The 21,170-nt window shown below is 36.6% G+C and overlaps 1 protein-coding gene across 3 annotated transcripts in view; it reads left to right on the forward strand.

The window, feature by feature from the left end:
- The window catches only part of CUBN (cubilin), a 288,396-nt gene that overhangs the window by 44,255 nt on the left and 222,971 nt on the right, over positions 1–21,170 (forward strand). For all 3 annotated transcript variants that reach the window (XM_003930638.4, XM_074404979.1, XM_074404977.1), the window contains 5 exons: positions 9,753–9,897; positions 10,119–10,297; positions 12,942–13,107; positions 13,422–13,638; positions 16,073–16,203. In XM_003930638.4, the coding sequence (XP_003930687.3) occupies positions 9,753–9,897; positions 10,119–10,297; positions 12,942–13,107; positions 13,422–13,638; positions 16,073–16,203 (838 nt within the window). The remainder of the gene's footprint in view (positions 1–9,752; positions 9,898–10,118; positions 10,298–12,941; positions 13,108–13,421; positions 13,639–16,072; positions 16,204–21,170) is intronic.

Consider the following 21,170-nt stretch of genomic DNA (forward strand, 5'->3'; position numbering starts at 1 on the left):
CAATGAAATATTTATGAAAAAGAATTTTTTAAAATGTCGGTATTTCTAATACTTTGGTGGTTTAGAGGGGGCTGAATTTGTCCTTTACTAACTCCATTTATGAGTAAAAGCAGTCTACCCAAAATTTTAGAAAGACTGGAGAACAGAAAAGAAATTCTACAGAGATATGGGAGAATGATCCTAAGGACATTTACTTTCCCTGTCAATAGGTTAAAGAATCCTAGATCTTCTCATTCTGTGGTTTTAGGTGCCTTGGTTGTAAGGCAAACATATCCTTCAAATGAAGATTAAGGTACCATTGCTGAGAGGATATCTTTCACGGTACTGTGGTTTTGAAAGACTTAATTTTGCTCAGTAAGAGAGTTGCATAAGCATTAGTTAAAGAAGAGATTTTAACTGCAAAAGATAAGAATGGTATTAACCCAGTGTAGTGTATCTTTCTCTTTTTAACACAAGAAACACACATTAACATATTAATTCTTAGATTTATATAACTCTCTCAAGTGAAACTTCGACTTTTCAAGATACACATTACCCATGGAAGATGTGACATGGCTACAAATGAATGAATACAAGAACAGATCAATTGTTAGTCCATCTATTTTTGTCGAAGAGCACTTTTAAATTGTATAGGATAGTTCAATGAAGGTGAGGGAAGCATCTTGCCAGAATAAAAAGCAGCACCTCTCATTAATATTTCATAAGTGATTTAAGCCATCAGAACTCTGAGTGAAGGACACATAGGTAGTAATGAAAGTTTAATTTTAATCCCAGAGAATGGAAGTTATAGGCTGAATAATAAATTCAGAAGCTTATAGGATGTTAAGGTAAAGACTTGAGGTAGGATTAGAAGGGAAATGAGTAGAATTGTTCGTCCACCAAATCTCCTTGACCAGTCCCAAATTATCTGCCTCCTCTCCCTGAAGACACTGAGGAATTGGAAAGCCAGCTCTATAAGAGAGGCTGATAAGGGACAGGGAGAGCGATGTGCCTTCTGGAGAAAGAGAAAGGCTTCTGGGAGGTTGTCCTTTCTTAAATGTGGAAAGCAAATACAAACAGAAAAGTTGAAAAATATAATCCATAAAACAAGAAGGAGTAATTTACATTACATTTATTTTCTGAAATCTAGGGCATATACCTGTTCTACAAGTGGCATTGAACCTCAAATTCATCATATTTTAGACCTCTGTGAAAATCCCAGTAAGTTAACAAGGCAGAAATTGCACATATCTTTACAATATAATCCAAAATTGTTGATAAACATTTAAAAATGCCCAAGTGCTTGGAAACCTGTGAACTCTCTCCAAAATAATCATTGGATTGAGAAAGAAATGAAAAATCAAAGACAACATAGAAAATAACAAACAGGAAATGCTGTGTATCAAAACCTATGAGATGTGATGAAACTCAACTCCCTGGTAAAACCTTTAAGATTTAAAAGAAGAGAACCGAAGTAATTGGCAAAGTAGGAGAGCAGAAGCTGAGGCATGAGGGTCTGTCCTCTGTCTGAATCTTTTTCTTTCACCACCTTCCTCTCCCGCCTTCTTTCTACCTCCCCCTCCACCCCGCTCCTGCTTAGCCCTAAGTAGCACTACCACATTTCCTGCCTGTCTTTAGATGAATTCAAATTCACAAAGGAACTCCTTTTGTGACTTCTTAGGCATCGAAGTGATTCAGCTATGACCTTGGGATTGGGTGGGGGAGAGCCAGGACTTGCGGTCTGCATGAGGCACTTGCTTCCCTCAAATAGACCTGCTGCTCAGAGTCTCATGGCTGCCATTCACAGAATACAGACCTAAATGTCGGAAAAAGAACAAGGGCTGGAACTGAATGTAGCCACGGCAAGCAAACACACCACATAGGCTGAGTAGTAGTGTGTTTTTCAGTATTGAAATTAATTATAGGTCAGAAAAGCATCTTTTTAGAGAGGGTAGGATAAAGGGAAAAGGGGGAGATGCTCAAGCGCTTGCATTCTTGAGCATATTGGATTCAGGGTCTTGACGGAGACTAGGAAGATTTGGTTAGACTCTGAGCTCTGTTGTTGTTAGCCCAGGTTTTCCACAACTGCTGGGCCATCCTGATGCCTTCTGGTGAAGGAAAAAGATACACCATTTTTCTAGTCAAATAATTCTGTAGGTTGGAGTAGTGGGAGCCTGGAAAAAGACTGAGAGATGTTAGAACACCTAATTTGGAGTTGTGAGAACTTGTATAGAATACATTTTTGCTGTGTTTGTAGGATTTGCATGCTTGTGTAGAAACATCAAACCCATGACCAAGCATGATGTAGAGCAGTGAGCAGAAATAAGAGGAGATGAATGGACCATTCATCAAGAACACTACAAATTCCTAGGCCACATAGAGAGTATGGCCAGTACTTTTCTGATATAAGATGGAAACAATATTGCATGGAAACATGATAAAACATTTCAGCTCTCTGTATTACTAAAGGCAAGATGGCTGTAAGTCATAGTTTCCTGATGTGAAATAGGGATAGTAATAGTACTTTCCTAAAAGGGACTAAAGGAGACCATTCCTTCATTTATCTGTTCATATTTATCAGATCACTTAGGTGCCAGTCACCATGCTAGGGAATGGGTATATAAAATAGATATGAAATAAGTAAACACACACCACATAATTTCAAGGGGGGGATAAGTATGGGCAGGAAAGAAGCAATACTGTGAGAGAAAAGAACAGGGCTGCTGACTTCAGTGGAGCAGTCTGAGATTACTTCTCAAGGCTTTTTGCGTTGCTGACTCCTTCTCATCTGCAGGCTCTCTTTGTGGGATCTGCAGACAAGGAGTTAGCAATGCAAAGGGCTGAGAGAAGGAGGACTCCAGATAGACGTGTTAACCCAGCCCTAGTAACCGAAGTCGGAAAAAATAAACTAAAATAATTGAAAATAGACCAGGGTGGCTGGAATCACACAGGGATGGAAGAGAGAAATATGAGTTAAGCAAGAGCTAGACCCTGAAGTGCTTTGTAGGCTGAGATAAGGAGCCTGGGTTATATTCTATATGCAAGAATGAACAATTAAATTGTTCCTTTTACAGTGCCTGTCATGTAACGAATATTCACTAAAGTTAACATGATGATGGATAATGATGACGATAATGATGATGATGATGGGTAGGAGAAGAGGGTAGGAGGAGGTCACCGACTGGAGTTTCCAATAACGAAGGAAGGCACTTCTTGGTAAAACTGATTCATGTGTTCTTGATTTTAGAACATCAGATTTTAAAAGATCAGATAAAGGATAAATTTATTAATAGAGATGTTAGAAGGGGCATTGTTTCACAAGGTATGAAAAGGTTTAAAATATAAATTTTAAAATCATGAAATACACTAATAAAGAACAAAGGCTAATAACCAAAGTAAAGGATTTTCAGATTCTAAATGGGTTCTCTCTTCTCTTATCCTCCTCACCCCCTTATTCTCTCATGGAGTCAGGGCCACATTCCTTTCCTGCTCACCCAGATTAACCCAAGTCTCCTCTGTAAGATCCAGTCTTTACTTAGCTAAGATGTATGTCAGCCTGATGCTCACTTCACAGGAAGCCACATGTTAAACGCTACCATACGGTGTGGGTCTGTTTTCAGCTTTCAGATGGACCAAGCCTTGGTGCCAGCATATTTGGTTGGCTTTGAATTATAATTTGCTACTACTTATTTTAGAAATTATAGTATAAAAACAAATCTGGATTCATAGCAGAGGAAGACAAATGAGCATGCGTATTAAGACATGGCTTTGGGACCTGACTCATTCCAGATGTTAAAGCTCACCACTCACTGGGCTCAAGAGACCACATTTAAAATTTCATGTAAACGGTGTTTCTCAGCCCGGTACATTTTAGTGCTCTCTGTAGAAAATAATTTCTTTACAAAAACTCAGTTTTTTATGAGTAGTTTCTCCTCAGGAACTAGTTTAATCTGATGAATGTAAAAATCAAAAGCCATTTGGAATACGTCGTAGGCTAACCATCCTGGGGCCTGAAACATTCGGTGTTTGCTGGATGAATAAGGCAATCCACAAGAAATCTGAACCTGGTCCACGAAACACTAGGAAGCTGAACTGGTCCTTGTTGTTTCTTTGCAAATGTGATTCACTAAAAAGAATGAATTCATTGTGAGTCCCCTGCAAGTGATCGTGGCATGGCTTCACCTGACTTAGGAAAATTCACTTTTTCTGCACAAACCAGGTTCAGGTATTCGTCATCTTTCTCTAGGTTGTGCTGTGGTAACAAACAATTAGTGACAACAAACAGAAAAATCAGAAACAATAACAAAAAACGTCTGTGGTTTCCAACGTCATGTTTATTCCTTGTTCACATTAGCACATTAGTTTTGGATCCATTGCAGTTCTGTTTCCTACATCTCCACCATCCTGGGACCCAGGCTCTAGGTCTTGTGGGGGGAAAAGTAAAAGATGGCTGAATTATGCAGCGACTTCCAAAGCGTCTGCTTGGAAACTGTTGTATCCGTTTTGCTCATATTCTGTTGGGCAAAGGAAGTCCTATGGCTAAGCCCACAGTCAATGGTAAGAATATGTGTCAAGTCTCCCTATGGTGCTACTGCAAGTCACATGGCAAAAAACATAGACAGTCAATCCTTTTACAGGAAAGGAAGTGAATAACTGTAAAATAATGTCTTCCATACCAGTTTATGAGCACGAAGGAAAGAGATTTCTTTTTTTTGGTGGGGGTGCAAATTTATCAAGTCCTAGATTATTGGATGGAAGATGTGCTGCAAAGGTAGTTAGGGTGACTTTAGAATATTTGATGAATTTTATTCTGGTATCTCTTTCAAAGGAGTCGTATTTATAGTTAAAGTACGGCCATGTCTGGGATCCAGGGAGAATATAGGCTTTCAGAATTAATAAGATTTCATTTCCACAGAGAGAGAGAGAGAGCAGAGCCAAAATCAATTGCACCTTCTAGGTTCAAGGCCCTTGAGCCCTGTAAGTTCCTCTTAAAACACTTGGACTGCAGCTGCCTTTCTCCTTGCTAAGATCCTTGAATTTCATTAGTCATGGCCCAGGGGAATGGCCCACTTTAGTTTGCAGCGATGCTGTTTGGCTGTTTTTTTTCCCTTTTTGTCATTTTCTAATGGGCAAAATAGAAAAGAGAGACTATAATCTTCGAAGAAGCAAATAGAACCCTGGAGAATTAGAGAGCAGGGTGATAACTTACTCTGTGTTTCATGCTTTCTAGTTTTCAAGAACTGCAGTATGTCTCTATCTCTAACAAAAGCTGAACCATTACAGTGCACCTTAAAATTAATGAATCAACAAGAATTTGTCAAATACTGATTTGCAGAGCTTTTTTTTTGTATGAGATGCTGAAGGGCAAACAAATTTTCCCTTCCCTCAGAGACTTGCTGTTTGATAGAGAGAAATTTAGCATAGCTTTACTACAGTATGCGAAATTTGTGTTGTAGATGTTGTAAGAGCTCAGAGAAAGGAACTAGTATGAGCCTGAGTCACTGGAGAGGCATGTGATTTTTCATGTCTGTGTCAGACTGTATTGTATGGCTGAATCACTATTTAATCACTCCACTATTTTTAGGCCTTTAGAATAGTTGCAATTCTTATTATTTTACAGCAAACTTTGAGTGGATCTGTGTGTGTCTTTGCCTGCATCTTGAATATCCTTGTGATACAGCATTAGAAGTGAAATATCCTTAATACATATTGTAAGGTTGTTTTCCAGAACTTTATACTTCCAGCAGTTGCGGATGAGAGTAACTGTGTTACCATATTCCTACCAACTTTGAATAGCATCCTTTTAAAATCTTTCTTCCTTTACTGGCCAGGAGCAGTGGTTCACACCTGTAGTCCCAGCACTTTAGGAGGCCAAGTCAGGCAGATCAAGACCAACCTGGAGTTCAAGACCAACCTGGCCAACATAGTAAAAACCAATCTCTACTAAAATATAAAAATTGTCTGGGTGTCGTGATATGCCCCTGTAGTCTCAGCTACTTGGGAGGCTGAGGCAGGGGAATTGCTTGAATCTGGGAGACAGAGGTTGCTGTTAGCCGAGATTATGCCATTGTACTCCAGCCTAGATAGCAGAGTGATACTTCATCTCAAAAATAAAAGAAAAATCTTCTCTTTACTGCCTGTTCGCCTTGGCCTAGATAACTGCTACTCAACCTTCAAGTCTCAGCTTAAAGGTTATTTCCACTGAGTTTTCCATAATGTCCTGGATGAGCTCAGAGTCTTTGGTTAACCCAGTGGTTCTCTGTATTTTAAGACTTTTTTTTTTTTTTTTTTTTGAGATGGAGTTTCACTCTTGTTACCCAGGCTGGAGTGCAATGGCGCGATCTCGGCTCACTGCAACCTCCGCCTCCTGGGTTCAAGCAATTCTCCTGCCTCAGCCTCCTGAGTAGCTGGGATTACAGGCACACGCCACCATGCCCAGCTTATTTTTTGTATTTTTAGTAGAGACGGGGTTTCACCATGTTGACCAGGTTGGTCTCGATCTCTTGACCTCATGATCCACCCGCCTCGGCCTCCCAAAGTGCTGGGATTACAGGCTTGAGCCACCGCGCCCGGCCAAGACTTTTTTTTATATCACCCCTTGATTATTCAGAAATGAAATTCATTGATATAACCCCACTAGACACATTATATTTAAAAATATGTAAAGTTATAAGAGTAACATTAGGGAAAAATAAAAGCAAAGTAACAGAATAAAATCACATTTATCTCCCTATCTGAAAAGCTGGGCAGGCTATACTTAAAGATAAAATAAAGTAGTCAGTTGTCTGGACCATAAATTGCTATGAATATGACAGTACAAATGCTGGCTACACAGTTATATGGGTTGGTAACTAATTTTTCGTAAATAGTGACCAACTCTTGGCAGTTCCACAAGGAAGAAAAGAAAAAGGCTTCTTCAATTTACACACTACTTGTAATCTTGGAAAATTCAGTATGCATTAAAATTATGCAAAAATAGTTTGTGCTTAATATGTAAAATAGACTGAAATTTTACCCCCAACAATGCAACTTTTGCTTATGTGAATATCACACAGGATCAGGAGAATTCCTGTTGTGTGTGATTCTCACATTTCAGGCTGCCTAGTGTGGTTGGTTCCTTGCTACTTATTCAATGCCAGGAATGCCCCACCATTGCTGTGATAATAATTAACAAAAAACCCAAAACATAATCTCAGAAATTTCACAAATGCTCAATTGTGGTCCCTACTGAGAACCATTGCTTAGGTAATAATGAAGCATCCTGCGCTCCCCCTAACCCACACTCATCATGCTTTTCAAAAATGTTCCTGCCTATTGTAAGTTTCTTGTGAGCAGTGACTGTTTCAGTCCTGGCATTTATTCATGCCTTGATAATGTTAATGAAGTGAATGAATTAATATTTCAATGGCTGGATCCTTCAGAATAATTTTACTGAACAGTGGGTATGTATATCATTTGAATAATTCCTGCTCATAGTAACCAGCCTCCAGCGTTTCAGCTCTAAAAATGCCCAGAATAACAACAGCTATACTTAGTCAGCATTTTATATTACCAAACATTTGGCTAAGGAATTCACAGTATTGTTTCGTCCGTTTGCTTCAGCAACCACATGAGCTTAGATACAGTAACTTGCTCAAGGTTATTAAGTGAGGTGGTTTAAAAATGACAGAGGTAGGTTTTGAACCCCAGTTCGTAGACTGTGTTAATGGGCACTATACTGTAAGAGCTGGCTATTGATTTAAAACCAGTTGTCTATTATATGAAGGAAATTTTCCTTTTCTTCGAATAAAATAGGAATGCTAACAATGTTTTTTGAATTCATGGAGCTATCATATAGTTTATATTATTTGATCTACTGAGGAAGTTAATTTATAGTTTATAATTTATTTTTCTTTCTTTCTTTTTTTTAAGACAAAGTTTCACTCTTGTTGCCCAGGCCCGAGTGCATTCGTGCTGTCTCAGCTCATTGCAACCTCTGCCCCTCGGGTTCAGGCAATTCTCCTTCCTCAGCCCCCTGAGTAGTTGGGATTATAGGCGCGTGCCACCACAACCGGCTAATTTTGTAGTTTTAGTAGAGACAAGACTTTGCCATGTTGGCCAGGGTGGTCTCAAACTCCTGACCTCAGGTGATCCACCTTCCTAGGCCTCCCAAAGTGCTAGGATTACAGGCATGAGCCACCACACCCAGTCTATAGCTTATAATTTCTAACCTTCTTTTCACGATTATTTTAAAAATATTTGATCTGGTATATAAACTGGCAATAGAATGTGAATTTATTTTTCTAGAACTGTGTGTTTAGGATTTGTGTGTCTCTATTAATAGGTGCCATCAGTCTATAGTTTTTATTTCTATAATCTATCATAGGATTTGATAACAGTGTTCTGACAAAAATTAGTTGGAGATTATTCTGTGTTTTAGGATGGCATAAAATAAATTATGCACAGGAATTATCTCTTCCTTAAAAGTTTAAAACAGGCGTCCCCAAACTTTTTACACAGGGGCCCAGTTTACTGTCCCTCAGATCGTTGGAGGGCCACCACATACTGTGCTCCTCTCACTGACCACCAGTGAAAGAGGTGCCCCTTCCTGAAGTGCGGCGGGGAGGGGGTGGGGGGCAGATAAATGGCCTCAGGGGGCCGCATGTGGCCCGCGGGCCGTAGTTTGGGGACGCCTGGTTTAAAAGAACGTACCAAGTAGAAGTACAGCATCTTGTGAGATTTTTTTTTTCCATTTTGGGGGCTGAGGGCGTGATGGGCATAGTTATTTGATAATGTTTTCAATTTTATTCATGACTTACGCCTTTTCAAATCTTATTTTTCTTCTCCTTCAGATAATTTTAATATTACACTTTTCCTGAAAATAACCCGTTTAAAACAGTCAAAATTATTAGCATAGTGTTGTACATAGATTTCATGTTTAAAAAATTCTTAGTATTGGTGTCTTTGTCATTTTTAATTTTGTATATTTGTGCTTATTTTTTGTTTTCTTATTAGACTTGCTAGAGATTTGTCTTTTATATCTCCACCTGTAACCTTTCTTGAAAACACAGTTCTTGAATGTATTTATGAATTCCATATTCTTTTGTATTTCATTTATTAAGTTTTGCTCTTATTTTTACTGCATTCTTCCTCATTTTCAGGCTTTTTTCTAACTAAAAAAATTGTATGTAGAGATGGGCCTCACTATGTAGCCCAAGCTATCTCCAGTTATTGGTCGCAAGGGATCCTCCCACTGTGGCCTCCCAAAGTGCCGAAATAGTAGATGTGAGCCATCATGTCTGTCCTTTTTTTCTAATTTTTAAAGTTGACTCCTTAAATTATTTTACTTTCTCTGTCTTCCATCTACTTTTCTGTTTTTCCTTTTTTCTTTCAATGACAGAAGTAGTTTAGTTTATAACTTTCTTTGATTGCAGATTTGGCTAACACATGTGTTTTTTTCTTATGTGGTATTCTCATTTTTTGTTGATTTCCAAGTAGTCTAAATTGTGAATTTATTTCCTCTCTGACATTACGAAAATTATTAGGAGAACATTGTTTAAATTCTTATGCTTTTGTACTTTATTGGCTTAAGAGTTTATCAGTATCTCATGTTATTGCATTGTACTTAAAAATGAAAAAATGACCCACTGTTTTTGAAAATAATAGAAATATGTAACTCGAATAAGATTATCATTCATTTTGAATCTGCCATTTTCTAATCTCCAGGTAATGCCACCATTGCCAACATAAGTTTCTTGATTAAAATTATATCTCTATTTTATTTTTCTCTTTAGGTTCGAGATGGCCGAACCTTACTTGGTAAAGTCTGTGGTAATGGAACCATCTCTCACATTAAATCCATTACAAATAGTGTGTGGATCAGGTTTAAAATAGATGCTTCTGTTGAAAAAGCTAGTTTCCGAGCTGTTTATCAAGTCGGTAAGGAAACATATTTAATTTTTAAATGTCTAATTTACCTGATGGTAACATTTTAATACTTTGAAATAATTTAGTCATTTTATGTCCTCAAGTGGCAAGTGGAAAATATTCTCGTAGAAATGTTATATTCTGTTGTCTCCTTAGGCAGTATTAGATTTTACAGTAAAATTGAGATTAAATTATTAATATCTGGATAAACACTATAATTTCTATGGTTACAGCTTGTGGGGGTGAATTAACTGGAGAAGGGGTCATTCGCTCGCCTTTTTTTCCTAATGTGTATCCTGGAGAAAGAACATGTAGATGGACCATCCACCAACCCCAAAGCCGAATCATTCTTCTCAACTTCACTGTCTTTGAAATTGGAAGTTCTGGCCACTGTGAAACAGATTATATTGAGGTAAGTGGGAAACATCTTTGAATTTGTATTTGGTTGTATACTCTAAAAAATATTATGAGTTGTTGTCTTCAAATCTGTTACAGGAAATCAAAGTAGTTTATGTAGACCAACATGTCTTATGAATATATGTGCAGAAATCCTCAACAACATACTGGTTCAGTGAATCTAGCATAAAAAGAGGATTTATATATCATGACCAAGTGGGATTTATCCCAAGAATTCTAGGTTGATATAAAACCCCAGAATCAATTAATGTAATACCATGATACCAATAAAATAAAGAACAAAAACTGCATGATCACCTCAATAGATGTGAGATCTGGATTTTGCTATATTTGACAAAATTCAACATCCTTTTATGATAAAACACTCAACAAACTAGGAACAGAAGGCAATTTCCTTAATCTGATAATAGACATTCATTTAAAACCCCACATCTAACATCATATTTAATTATGAAACACTAAAAACGCTTTGCCCCTATGGTCAATAAAAAGACAAGGACATCTGCTCTCACTACTTCTATTCAGAATTACACTGTAAATTCTAGCTAGAGCAATTAAGTAAGGAGAAGAAATGAAATGCATCCAGAATGAAAGGGAAGGAATTAAACTCTATTCACAGATAACATGACCTTGTATATGGAAAATCATAAGGAATCCACACACATACAAAATTATTATAACTAATATATTCAATAAATTGTGGGTTATGAAATCAAAATGTAGAAATCTTTTTCTATACACCAGCAATGAACAATTTAATAATGAAATCAAGAAACAATTCCATTTACAATAGCATTAAAAATAACAAACATCAAGGAATACAGTTTTAAAAATAAGTGTAAAACTTGTCCTTTGAGACTGTAAACTATGGTTGAAGGAAATTTAAAAAGACCTAGATAAATGGAAGGACATTTATTGTTAACATTGCAATACTCCCTAAAGTGATAGAAAGATTCAACTCAGTCCCCATAAAATCCCAGCTGGCTCTTTAAAAAAGTTGCATAATTTGATTGTAAAGTGCATATGAATATGCAAGTGAACTAGAATAACCAAAGTATTCTTGAAAAAGTACAAAGTTGAAGGACTCACATTTCCTAATTTCAAAACTTAGAACAGAATTACAATAATCAAGAAAAACTTAGAACAGAGCTACAATAATCAAGACAGTATCTTATTGAAGTAAGGATGTAAATATAGATCTATGGAATACAATTGAAAGGCTAGAAGTGAACACATAGTTTTATGGCCAATTGATGTATAAAAATCGTGCCAAAGCATATCAATGGAGAAAAATCATTTTTTCAACAAATGGTGCTCAATATCCACATGCAAAGTTATGGTGCTGGACCCCTTCCTTAAAGCATACACAAAAATTAACTAAAATTGGATTATAGACCGAAGTGTGGGAGCTAAAACCAGGAAACTCTTAGAAGAAAACACAGGGCTAGTCTTTATGCCCTTCAATTTAGACAAAGCCTTCTTAAATATGACACAAAAAGCACAAACAACAAAAGAAAAAAAAAATAACTTTCTCAAAATTAAATCACTTGATTTTTAAAATGGGCAAAGGAGGCTGAGCACAGTGGCTCACACCTGATCCCAGCACTTTAAGAGATCAAGGCAGGTGGACTGCTTGAGCTCAGGATTTTGAAACCAGCCTGGGCAACATAGTGAGACCCTATCTCTACAAAAAAATTTAAAAATAGCTGAGTGTGGTGATGCATGCCTGTAGTCTCAGCTACTCAGAAGGCTGAGGTGGGAATATCATTTGAGCCTGGGAGGTAGAGGCTGTAGTGAGCTATGATTGTGCCATTGCACCCTAGCCTGGATAACAGAGTGAGACCCTGTCTCAAAAAAAGCAAACAAAACAAAACAAAAAACCAAAGGACACACCCATAGGGTGATATAATAAAAAGAGTCAGATAATGATTTTGACAAGGATGTGGAGAAATTGGAACCCTTATACACTCCTGGTGGAGATGTAAAATAGTACAGTCACTTTGAAAAACAGTTGGCAGTTCCTCAAAAAGTTAAACATGGAGAGTTCATCTGATCCAGCAACTCTATTTTTAGATAGATTCTCAAGGGAGATGAAAATATGTGTCCACAGAAAAATTTGTATGTGAATATACCTACAGTCATTTATAATAACATATACAAATAGCAAAATATAATCATTATTTTTAATTTTAAAAGTAGAAACAACTTTGGTGTCCATCAACTGGTAAACAGAGAAATGTGGTTTATCTTTAGAGTGGAATATTATATGGCATTAAAAAAGAATCAAGTAATGGTTCATGCTAAAACATGGATGAACTTTGAAAATGTTATACAGTGTGAAAGAAGCTAGTCACAAAAGACCACATAGTGTATAATTCCGTTTTGATCAAAATGTCCAAAATAGGAAATCTATAGAGACAGAAAGTAGATTAGTGGTGGCCTAGGGCTCCAGTTTCAGGAGGATGGGGAATGACTGCTAAAGGATATGAGTTTTTCAGGGGGTGACTAAAATGTGCTAAAGTTGATTGTGTTCTTAAATTGATTTGCACTCTATTAAAAGCATTGCAGAAATAATTATTCTTGAAGCAGTTTTCAAAATTGATATACAACATAATTGAACACATCTTCTCTAATTATAGATTGGTAGCAGTTCCATTTTGGGTTCTCCTGAAAATAAAAAGTATTGTGGTGCAGACATGCCTTCATATATAACATCCGTGTACAATATTCTTTATGTCACATTTGTGAAAAGTTCTTCTACTGAAAACCATGGTTTCATGGCTAAGTTCAGTGCTGAGGATTTGGGTAAGAGATTGTCTGTTTCTCCTGTTTTTTAGACTTGTATCAGAATAAGTGAATGACAGAAATAAATTATATAAAAATCATCTATACTGTGAAAAATTTTAAAGCATCCTCAAAGACAAAGAATATATATTTTCTAATAAACATATCAAAATTTAATTATTTATTAATAAGAGATAAATGAAGTTATCTTCAGCATGTAAGAAACATTTTTCTTTTTGATCTTTAAAAAGGTTATTATCAAAGAATTTTAATTTGAAATCCAGGTAACTTGGTTACCTGCTGTGGATTAAGGATAATAATTTTTATTTCAACAGCATGTGGAGAAATTCTTACAGAATCAACAGGGACCATTCAAAGTCCTGGCCATCCAAATATTTACCCACATGGTATCAACTGTACTTGGCATATATTAGTGCAACCTAACCACCTGATTCATTTAATTTTCGAAACTTTTCATCTGGAGTTTCACTACAATTGCACAAATGACTACTTGGAAATTTATGACACTAACTCTGAGACATCCCTTGGAAGGTAAGGTTATTTCTGTTTGTTTGTTTGTTTGTTTGTTTAACAATAAAACTTCATTGATTTCCTGCTTCAGTGAAGGATCTTAAAATCCACCACGTGGTGTTAATGAAAACCAGGTGAGAGCCTCATGCTTCTTAATGACCATTTCTATATCACTAGTCTGTAGTTTTGTGCGATAGGCATTAAGTTTTGACATCTGTATATATTCGTGAAATCAAAACCAAAATTAAAATAATGCATATATCCATTACCCACAAAACTTTCTTCCTTTCCATCATAATTCCTTGCTTTTGCTCCTCACTCTCCCCCACAGAAAATCATGATTCTACTTCCTAATCTTGTAGATTTGTTTGCATATTATCTAAATGGAATCATACCATATGTACTGCTTGTTTTTCTGGCTTCCCTCAATTAGCATAATTTTTTGTTGAGCCTCTTGGATCCAAAGATTTGTAGTTTTATCAAATTGGAAATATTTTTGGCCACCGTTTCTTAAAATACTTTTCCATCTTTCTTCCCTTTCGGGGACTCTTGTTTTCATGTATATTAGGCACTTGGAATTGTTCTACAACTCACTTAATACTCTGGTCATTGATTTCGAGCCTTTGTTGTCTGTGTGTTTTACTTTGGAAAGTTTCTATTAGTATATATTCAAGTTCACTCATCTTCTTCTGCAATGTCTAATTTCCTATTTATTTTACCAAGTGTATTTTTTGTCTTAGGCATTGTAGTTTTCATTTCTAGAAGTTCAATTTGAGTCATTTTATATATAGACCATGTCTCTACACGTGAATTTTTTTCTCTAGCTTTAAAAATCTGTGAGATATAGTTGTAGCTATTTTAATGACTTTACTAACTCAAACATTTGGATTATTTCCTGCTATGGTTTGATAGATTGATTTTTCCTCTCTTTATGAGTTATACTTTCCCATTTCTTTTCATGTCAGGTGATACTCAATAGGATACCAGACATTTTCCATTTTAGGTTTTTGGCTGCTGGACATTGTCATAATCCTGTATTCTTGAGCTTTCTTCTGGAATGCATTCAAGTTACTTGGAAACAGGTTGATCCATTCAGTTTTACCTTTAAATTCATGTGTTTCCTGTCTCTGAAGGTTTGTTGTTCTCCATTGCTTGATATCCAGTGTTTTGAGAGCCTTTGTTTTATGTTTCTTGTCCAGGATTTTTGTTGTTTCAGGTGCAAGTTTAAATCTAGCCCCTGTTATTACATTTTTGTTGGAAATGGAAATCTCCTAATATTTTTAAATGTCTCTATCTTGCATTTTATTTTCTTTATTTTTCATTCATGTTTTAAACATCTTTCTTATCCTAATCTTTCATCTTTTTAACGTTCTTTTTTCTTTTTTGGGAAGGTGCTTAACATGTCACCACTGCAAAATACAGAACTTTTGCTGACTGGCATAAAGTATAATGATCTTCCTCAAATTTCATATACATGGGCATATGTGGAGGAATTTAAAATATTGATTAGTTCACCTACCTTTATTTTGATCAAGATATTAAATATTGTTTTCACACTGCAATGGTATTATTCACCAAATTTTCTTTCTTTTTCTCCTTTAGCAATTATCCACTCTCGATACTCAACATTTCCTCTTTTTTTTAGTTTCTATATTTGTTTTCTTTATCATTTCTTTTGGTTAACTTTTGCCAAGTGTGTTTTGGTTTGAGATTTGTATTTTATTGTCACTTCTTTCTACAGGTATTTCTCTAGATAAAAGCTCATGGCATTATGTCTTTTATCACAATTCTCATTTTAACTTTAATAGAATAGTCTTTCTGAGCTAAATTGCTTTTGTTCAGCAGAAACATGGCATGGCTGAATCATCACTCCTACCTCTTTATAAGCCAGCTGTTTTAAGGACAATAGATTCCCTCTATAGGGATTATGATTTCAGGCCGTGTTCTAAGTGCTTTATATACAGGGTATTAACTCATCACATTCTCAAAGCAACTCTATGAGGTAGGTATTGTCATCATTCCTATTTTAGGGTTGAGGAAGCCAAGGCACAGGGATTGAGTGATCTATGAATTTAGTTTAGAGAGATGACCCTATGATTTATTGTTTCCCTTTGTTGTATATGTTTATTACATTTCCATTAAAAAGTTTATTAATATGCTATATGACAATCTAATGTAGCTTTTACTTTCTATTTTACTAAACTTCTCTTATGTGACAACTCACACAGCCAGACACACGCATATAACCATTTCAGGGACGTAATCATGAACAGAAGAATCTTTGATAAGTTTGTAAATTTTTTTTTTTTGCCTGAAATGTATCTGTGTTTTAAGGTTGATGAGAGGTAGTGAACGAAACATATTATGATATTTACATGTCCTAATTTTTGATACATCATTTTCTATATACCAAAAGTTTTAAAATACACGTCTGTCCTTTCTTGGTTTGAAATAGATACTGTGGAAGATCGATCCCACCTTCTCTCACAAGCAGTGGTAACTCATTGATGCTGGTGTTTGTGGCTGACTCCGACCTCGCTTATGAAGGCTTCTTAATAAACTATAAAGCAATCAGTGCAGCAACAGGTAACAAAACAGCATTGCATACTCGGTTTTATTTACTCCATGACGAAACAGTTCTAATAGCTAAAACACAATGAGAATACACCATTCCCAAACCTGTGCCACACATGAGAGCTTTATATAGAATAAAAGGCAGTGACTTAAATACCTTTCTTATTAAAAGTAGTACTAGATAAGAATATTGTATCAATATTAAATCTTCTAATTTTGATAATTGTACTGTGGTTTTGTTAAAAGAATGTTTTTTTCTTCCCTTAGCAACAATATACTGAAGTTTTTAGAGGGTAAAGAAATGTAATGTCTCCAAAGTACTCTGAATTGGTTGAGATAATAAGAAATAGTGTTTGTGTGTCTGTGTGTGCGCGCGTGTGTGTGTGTGTGTGTGTGTGTGAGGGAGAGTGTGTCTGTGTGTGTGAGAGAGAGAGAGCGAGAGAGAGAGAGACAATGATAAAGTAATGGGAGAAACATACAAATACATAATAAATCTGGGTAAAAGAATTCAGGAGCTCATTCTTGCATCTTAAAATTTTATCAGAATGAAAAGTTACCAAAGAGACTGAATACTTATGTTAAGAAATTGGGAAAAGAACAACGACAGATTAAAAATTAGACACTGCTGCATGAAATTTCAGGGCAAGGAACGGAAGATTTCTTGGGATAATATACATTTCTCAATTTGACCTAATGAAGTTAATCTTTTCAGCATTTATTCCTTTCATTATACTTTTCCTATGACTTAATTTCTCATTATTGCCATGTTCTTTGCAAATAAAGCATAGGAAACAAATACTTTTGGCAGGCGGGATCTTGGAGGTAACATGTAAACCAGAGTTGCTCCCAGCCCCAAGACCCTGTGCATGGAATTGATGAAGGAGTCATATTTCGTTAGGCTCATGTTTTGCCTAGGATATGTTCTTTTTTAGAGGCTCTGAGCTTTCCTTTTACATCATTGTGTTAACAGACCCAAATAACATCCAGCATAGACCCATAGTAGACATGTGGTGACCGTGCTTCCAAGCAGCTCTCAGCCTTGGGATTACCCCATCAGCATAGTACAGTTCACTGAGCTCCCTCCAGAAAGAACTGGTAGCTTTTTCTATGTTGGAACATGCACCCTCTAACACACTGTTGTATCCCGAGACCCTGGATGCTCATCTTTTAAAATCCCCACTCTCTAAAATAAATAAAAGTCTAAATATCTCCCACTCAGAATCCTTACCCAATTTCTCAAGTATTTCTTCTTCAGAGGGGCTGGCCACTACTCTTCATTTCAGTCAAAACTCTGCAGCAGTTCTATGTTTGAAGGCATGGCTTTAGATCTCTCCAGAATCCCGAGTGTGAGAGAATCATATACTGTTCTCCCAGGAGAAGAAAGATCGGCTTCTTGTGATTACTTGAACTTCCTTCCTTGCCACCTTGTTTCTGCCTTTATCCAGATGTGCCTGGGAAAATAGAAAAAAAAGAGCGAACGAGTACAATGTTAGCAGGTTAAAACTCTTACGAAGGTCTTAGTAACTACACGACCAGGCTTTAATTTAACATAGTAGATTTTGCTTTTTCAAACTTCAAAATATTTGAATCCTGAGAGAATGGAATTGACTAATTAACGTTACCAATTTAAAGTAAAATTTTACATTCTATTAACATCTCTTGCGTAGACATTAATATATAATCCTGCTAAGAGGGAACTTTAAAAGTATAAACAGAAACAGAGAAAAGTACCTGATTCATTTCCAACTTTAATATTAGAAGAAAACCCACTTAACCTCTAGTCCAGTATTTTTCAAACTGTAATTCATGACTCACTATTGAGTCATGAAATTCATTTATTTGGTTGCTGCTTGTGATTATTAAAAGTATGGAGTAGAATAGAAAGGAATAGGAGAGAAGTTATCAGAGTTTATCATAAAAAGTTAGGTGTCACTTAATGAGACCTATTTGCAGTATCTCTGTGCCTCTGTGTAGTTGATGTAAATGTATTTTTTAGGGTATGTCAAGAAAGTTTGAAGCATAAATCTATTCCAGTTACCTTAATTTTTAAATGAGTGAGGTAGAAGTCTAGGATATTGAATTTATCCTCCCAAGAATACATAGCTAATTGGTTCGGAAGTCAAACTATTTCTTTTGCCACGTCCAGATTCGCTCTTAGAAATGCCCTAAATAAACTGCATATCGCGTGGCTAGTAACATTTAATTCAGAGCTATAATCAAACTGTAGTGGAATTTCGTATTTCCTGCAAAGAGAAAACCTTCACAGTTGTCCAGGGAAATGGCCAAGAATGGTCACAACATCAACACAGGATTAGAGATGAGCCCTGCTGGGCTTTCTTGGCCTCCCGCATTCTTAAGGCAGGGTTCCCACCTACTCGTCAGTGGGTGGTTAGTGCTGTTTTTTTTTTTATCAGTCATCCTGGAATAAGCTCAGAAGAGGCATTTAGGAGTGCAAAGTTAGGAAATGATGAAAAAAATGCCCAAAGAGGGCTTCTGTACAATAAATGGATGGAGAGAGTTCTGTTTCTATTTCAAAACTTCAGTTTGGGACTATAGTGTTGTCAAACTTGAGTGTTCATGAGAAATTTGAGATGGAGCTTTTCTTGTTATAAATTCAGGCATCTGGGCCCCACCCAGAAATTTTGATTAAAATAGGTCTAGGGGTCTTGTTCGCCAAGCAGTTCACGGGGTTCTAATGAAACTGTAGTTTATCAATGACTCTGAAAGTCAGGTCTTAGTATGTGAATTGTTGTGGGATTAGAAGGGAGTTATGGGAGTGGATTGGACCATAACTGCTCATGATGGAAAATACTATTCATGACACAGGGAAAGTGGATGCTGTAGGGAGGTCAGAAGTCTTGGTCCTAGTCCTAGGCTTGATACTAATTTGGAATACTTCTTTAAAAAAATGTTGTTTGTTTGTTTGTTTTGAGATGGAGTTTCACTCCTGTTGTCCAGGCTGGAGTGCAATGGTGAAATCTTGGCTCACTGCAACCTCCGCCTCCTAGATTTAAGTGATTCTCCTGCCTCAGCCTCCCAAGTAGCTGGGATTCCAGGCATGTACCACCATGCCCTGCTTATTTTGTACTTTTAGTAGAGACAGGGATCACTGTGTCTGTCAGGCTGGTCCTGAACTCCTGATCTCCGGTGATTCCCCCCACCTTGGCCTCCCAAAGTGCTGGAATTACAGGCATGAGCCACTGCAGCCGGCCATAATTTGGCATACTTTGGACAAGTCACAAGCCTCTCTGATTCTTTCTATCCACCTTGAATTCTGTATTCCCTGCTATGAGAGATTCAGATATTTTTCCTCTGGAAAAGGTTTTGTAGTAAGTTGATTTAGCTTTTAAAGATTTACTTTCGGCTAGGTGCGGTGACTCATGCCTGTAATCCCAGCACTTTGAGAGGCTGAGGTAGGTGGATTACCTGAGGTCAGGAGTTCGAGATCAGCCTGACTAACATGCAAAAATCCCATTTATTCTAAAACACACAAAAAAACTAGCCAGGTATGGTGGCACACACCTGTAATCCCAGCTATTTGGGAGGCTGAGGCAGGAGAATCACTTGAACCCGGGAGGCAGAGGTGGCAGTGAGCCGAGATCATGCCATTGCACTCCAGCCTGGACGACAAACTCTGTGTCAAAAATAAAAAATGATTTACTTTCTTACTGGCCACTGTTTTCTTGTAATTTTGTATATACAGGTGTCCCAGCACTTCCTGTCTCAGTTCATTTATCTTGTTTGTTATATTTCTTACTCCTTAGAATAAAAATGTAACAAAATGCTTAATCATGATATTCCTAGTTCCCTACTTGTCTTCGCCTTTCAATTGACATTTCCTGAGTAGAAAAATCAGAGATTGTTAAAGAGAATAGGATTTGGAAAGAGAGGACTTGAGTTCAAATTTCTTCTTGGCCACACTTGAACTAAGTGTCTTTTAGAACTTAATCTCTAGGAACTTAAGATCTCTCATCTACCTCTCTAAAACATGGGGGGATAACGCCTGGCTGCCTTGCATAGTTGAGGAAGACAAAATGAGACATTCAATGTGAAAATGACGTTTTGGCTGTAAAGGATCATGACTTTGCCAGACATAAAATATGATTCTCAATGTCCAAGCACAATTTTCCAATGGCTACTTTGCTTATTTTTATATTAATCGGCATTGTTTAGCTGAGAGGGAAAAGAAAAAGAAAGGACCATGACCGCCTAGCAGAAAACTGTAGCAAAATGTTAAGATTGAGAAGGCTTCTTCTTTCTTAAGGGAGAAACTGAACCTGTAATTATGTCTTCCCGTGGTTCTTCACTTTGAAGGATGCTAAACCAAACATGTCTGTGGAAGCAGATGATGGCTCCTGGGTTGGCTGTTTATTTAGCACATTCCTAGAATATCTGAGGTCATATGGATTCATTCAGAAACCAAATGTTTCGTAAGTGATTTCAGAAAGCATAGCCTAAAGATTGAGCCTCAATGTAACTGGATAATCACATAAATTATCCCATAATCCAAAGCAGAGAGGAGCTGGAGCAGTTCCCCATAATCTAGGATCTCCATTTGAGATGCATTGCTCTCCACAGGATCAGTTTCTCCTATTTCTGTGGTTTAAAATTTTTGGGAGTGATTTAATCTTTGCTTTGTGGTTTGGAGGGTTATACATGTTTCTCATTTTCTCCTTTGATAATGAGTGAGTTCTGTGTTACAAAAACTTACTTGAAAATGTTTAGTGAAAGCAGAGATATATTGTGAGTTTTAGAAAAATCTTGTTTTGTGATTTTTGTAATGGTCTGTAGAGATCGTTTGTGTTTTCTCTTTTCTTTCTTTACTTTTTTTTTTTTTAGGTTGGTCAGAAAGAAAAATATGTGAGTTCTGCCAACAGTTAATCTTTGACCTTCAGAGATATGCTTTTCCATTGTAGTTTAGTTGAATTTAGGGGATAGAAGAAATGTACTTTTATTTTTCATTTCTTTGTAAATGTTCC

The sequence above is a fragment of the Saimiri boliviensis genome, chromosome 8 (genome assembly GCF_048565385.1).
Source record: "Saimiri boliviensis isolate mSaiBol1 chromosome 8, mSaiBol1.pri, whole genome shotgun sequence".
NCBI lineage: Eukaryota > Metazoa > Chordata > Mammalia > Primates > Cebidae > Saimiri > Saimiri boliviensis.